General features: G+C 36.4%; 1 protein-coding gene across 3 annotated transcripts in view; it reads right to left on the bottom strand.

The window, feature by feature from the left end:
• ADAMTS12 (ADAM metallopeptidase with thrombospondin type 1 motif 12) overlaps nt 1–3,088 on the bottom strand; it is a 474,912-nt gene that overhangs the window by 156,002 nt on the left and 315,822 nt on the right. For all 3 annotated transcript variants that reach the window (XR_002097463.1, XM_019517990.1, XM_019517991.1), the window contains exon 13: nt 1,172–1,305. Coding sequence is in view for 2 of the 3 variants with exons in the window: in XM_019517990.1 (XP_019373535.1) it covers nt 1,172–1,305 (134 nt within the window). In the remaining variant the exon portion in view is untranslated. The remainder of the gene's footprint in view (nt 1–1,171; nt 1,306–3,088) is intronic.

The raw sequence follows: 3,088 nt of genomic DNA, 5'->3' as shown, positions 1-3,088 counted from the left end.
CTCCATCCACAAAGCCTGTCACCTTATTGGAAAAAGAAATCAACTATTTTCAAGAAAATAAACTACGGACAAAACTACTTGTTAGCAGAAAAACAAACAAACAAACAAAAAATTCCAGTGTATTAGTATCCCATTTAAAAAACAAACCCTAGGACTAAAAAAACTAACCCTAGGACTATGAGATTCCTTTGTCTTATTACTACGTAATGGTAACTGACTATTCAAGATGTTGAAAGTACTTGCAGAACAATATTATGGAAGGTGCGCATGTCCTAACAGTAGTGGAGAATTATATCCAAAAGTTAAATGCTGTCAGACTTTAGGGAACATTCGCACATGGTGTCTCATTTGATTGCTTTGGTTAATACTGTAAAAGTGATGTTGTAGCCATGATGATCCAGAAATTATGTGAGAGGCAAGAATTTCTTAGGGTGATACCTTTTATTGGACGACTGTGTAGTTGGGATAAAGTAAGACAAGTTTCAAATGCAAGACATTCTTCCTCTTGCATTCAAACGCTTGTCTAATTCTATTCCAACTACACAGTTGGTCCAATAAAAGGTATTTTATCACCCTAAGAAATCCTTTCCTCTTGTCCATTACTGGACTGTTACTGAATCATATGCTCCATGCTTTGCCAATAATTGTACAGTATTGTACATTAACATTTTATGAACCAAATATTTTATTGTTTCTACGCATGCATATCCTTCAGTCTGTCATTTGATATTAGACGATCTGTGACTGTAATTCTAAGCTGATGAATAATGCACCCTGTAGTACCATTACAATTGTATTTTCAAGATGTTGGAGTATGAACTAATTAAACTAATTATGCCTTTCCCCTCCTACAAACTGTATAAATCTCTCTATAGATAAATATCTCCATAGGAACAAAACAAATGCAATTTCCTTAGCTGATGATGGGTAAAAAGGAGGCTAAAACAGTCAACAGATCGAACAATTAGGTTGACGTGTTCAGTAGAGAGGCTGATGCGATTATAAAGCAGTTCCCCCTTAACTTGTTTTAATGATAATTAAAAAAGAAAAGAAAAGAAAAGAAATCCAGCGCCCCGGACTGGTTCCCTCCTAAATATTGTGGAAAACATTTCCCCATTACATAATAGTCCCAGGAAATTTTAGAAAAGAAACACGCAAACATACCCAATACCTTACACATGCCATTAATACAGATATCTCGGTCGTTGTTTCCTTCAAAGCAAGGAGTACCATCAAGAACTGCATCCAGCATTTTCTCTGAAAATTGACCATCCACAGGACGGCAGTGGAGCTCACAAGGATTAGCTGAAGGAAAAATAGAGAGACTTTCTCAATGTAGCATTTTTAACATATGGTTAATCAACATATACTGAATCAACATATGAGACTGATAAATTTTAGTTCATCACAGAACATTCAAGATGCAATATCAGGGCATATATAACATACCCAAAAACTGTGGATTAGTCACAGCCTAGGTGATGGAAAATAAGAAATTTAGTATCAAACTGTGCAACGGTGGTGAAGGAATGCATTTCTAGCCCCATGTAAAGCCCAATCTAGCAAATCACTTGAGCATGTGCTTATGGAAATAATAGAAATGTATGGCCACCAAGGACCACAAGTGATGATCTCATCTAAGCCCCCTGCACTGAGGCAGAATCAAGTACTTAAACCTCACAGATTTTTGGCTGTCCTTGAAGATGTCCAAGAAGGAGATTCTACTATATATGGAGGTAGCCTCTTCTAGTATTTCACCAGTTGAGCAATTAGGAATTTTTTTCGGAATACCTAACCTAAGTTCGTTGCAAATCAATCTGATTCCTTTTTGTCCTTCTTGATCTGGAGAATAATTGATCACCATTTTGTTTATAACAGTTTTTTAAATAGTGGAAACTTGTTATCATTTACCTCCACCCCTTTCAACTCTTTTCTTTCCTACAAGTTTCCTTCAACATTTCCTCATAGGTCAGATGGTCAAAGGGGGGCGGGGCTGGAGCAGGCACTAAGGCAACGCCTGACAGCCCAGAGATTGCAAGTTCAAAGCCACAGCAGAAGCACTCACAGCATGGCTCTGTCAGATTCCAATGAATCTGCAAATTCTACTAAATACCTTGTCACAAGGACATGAAAAAGGAAAGGAAGATGGTCTAAGCCTTTTATTATTCTTCCTGCTCACCTCTGAACTCTGCAATTTTTCTACTTCTTTCTTTGAGTGCAATGCCCAAACATTGATTGGGCAATCTAGCCAAGGCCTCACTTGTGCTAAATTGAGTAGTAGTACAGCAGCCTCCTGCATCTTACACAAAGCACTCCCATTATTTACCATTTTAGTAGGAGCACAGTAGCACTAATGAGATTTACCATTTTGGTAGAAGCACAGTAGGACTAATGCAAATTTAGTTTGCAATCCAATTCAGCCATCAAATCCTTGTCAGGCATACTAGCTAATGCCTACATAGCTAGACATTCCCTGTTTTGCATTTTTGCATTTGATTTTTCTTCCTAAGTGTAGTATTTTGCACTTATCATTAGTGAATTGCCTCTTTTGAGTTTGAATGATTTTTTAGTTTTTCAAATTAATTTTGAATTTTGAATTCATCCTCTAAAGAGGAGGCAACTCCTCCAGGCTCAGGATCATCTACACATTTTATAATCAGACCTTTCATTAACAATAATTTTGAATAGAACTATGTCCAAGACAGACTACATGGAAAACCCTGCTTGAAATTCCATCTCAGTTTCATAATGATATATTAATAATTATTTAAGTAAGGTAGTTATGTACCAGCTTTATTGTGCTTCCAATAAGAAAATAATTCCTTGCTTATGAGGATGTAATGTGGGGACACTGACAAAATCCTTACAAGACTAGTTATTTTATGTCTATAACTCCTCTTTATCCACTAGGTCATTTACCCTATCAAAAAAGAAAATTAGATGTTAGACATAATCTGTTCTCCACAAACTCTTGTTGGTTGTTTTTATCACCTTATTATCTTTGAGGAACTTTGCTTATTTAATAACTTTCTCCACAATCTTCCTAGGGAGCAAGGTTAGGTTTATCTTTTTCCAAGTCCCTTTTTCT

Source organism: Gavialis gangeticus, unplaced genomic scaffold (genome assembly GCF_001723915.1).
Source record: "Gavialis gangeticus isolate Ggan-Ray unplaced genomic scaffold, GavGan_comp1, whole genome shotgun sequence".
NCBI classification, from domain to species: domain Eukaryota; kingdom Metazoa; phylum Chordata; order Crocodylia; family Gavialidae; genus Gavialis; species Gavialis gangeticus.
Note: the sequence above shows the minus strand (reverse complement) of the source record. Positions and strands in the feature narration are given on the sequence as shown.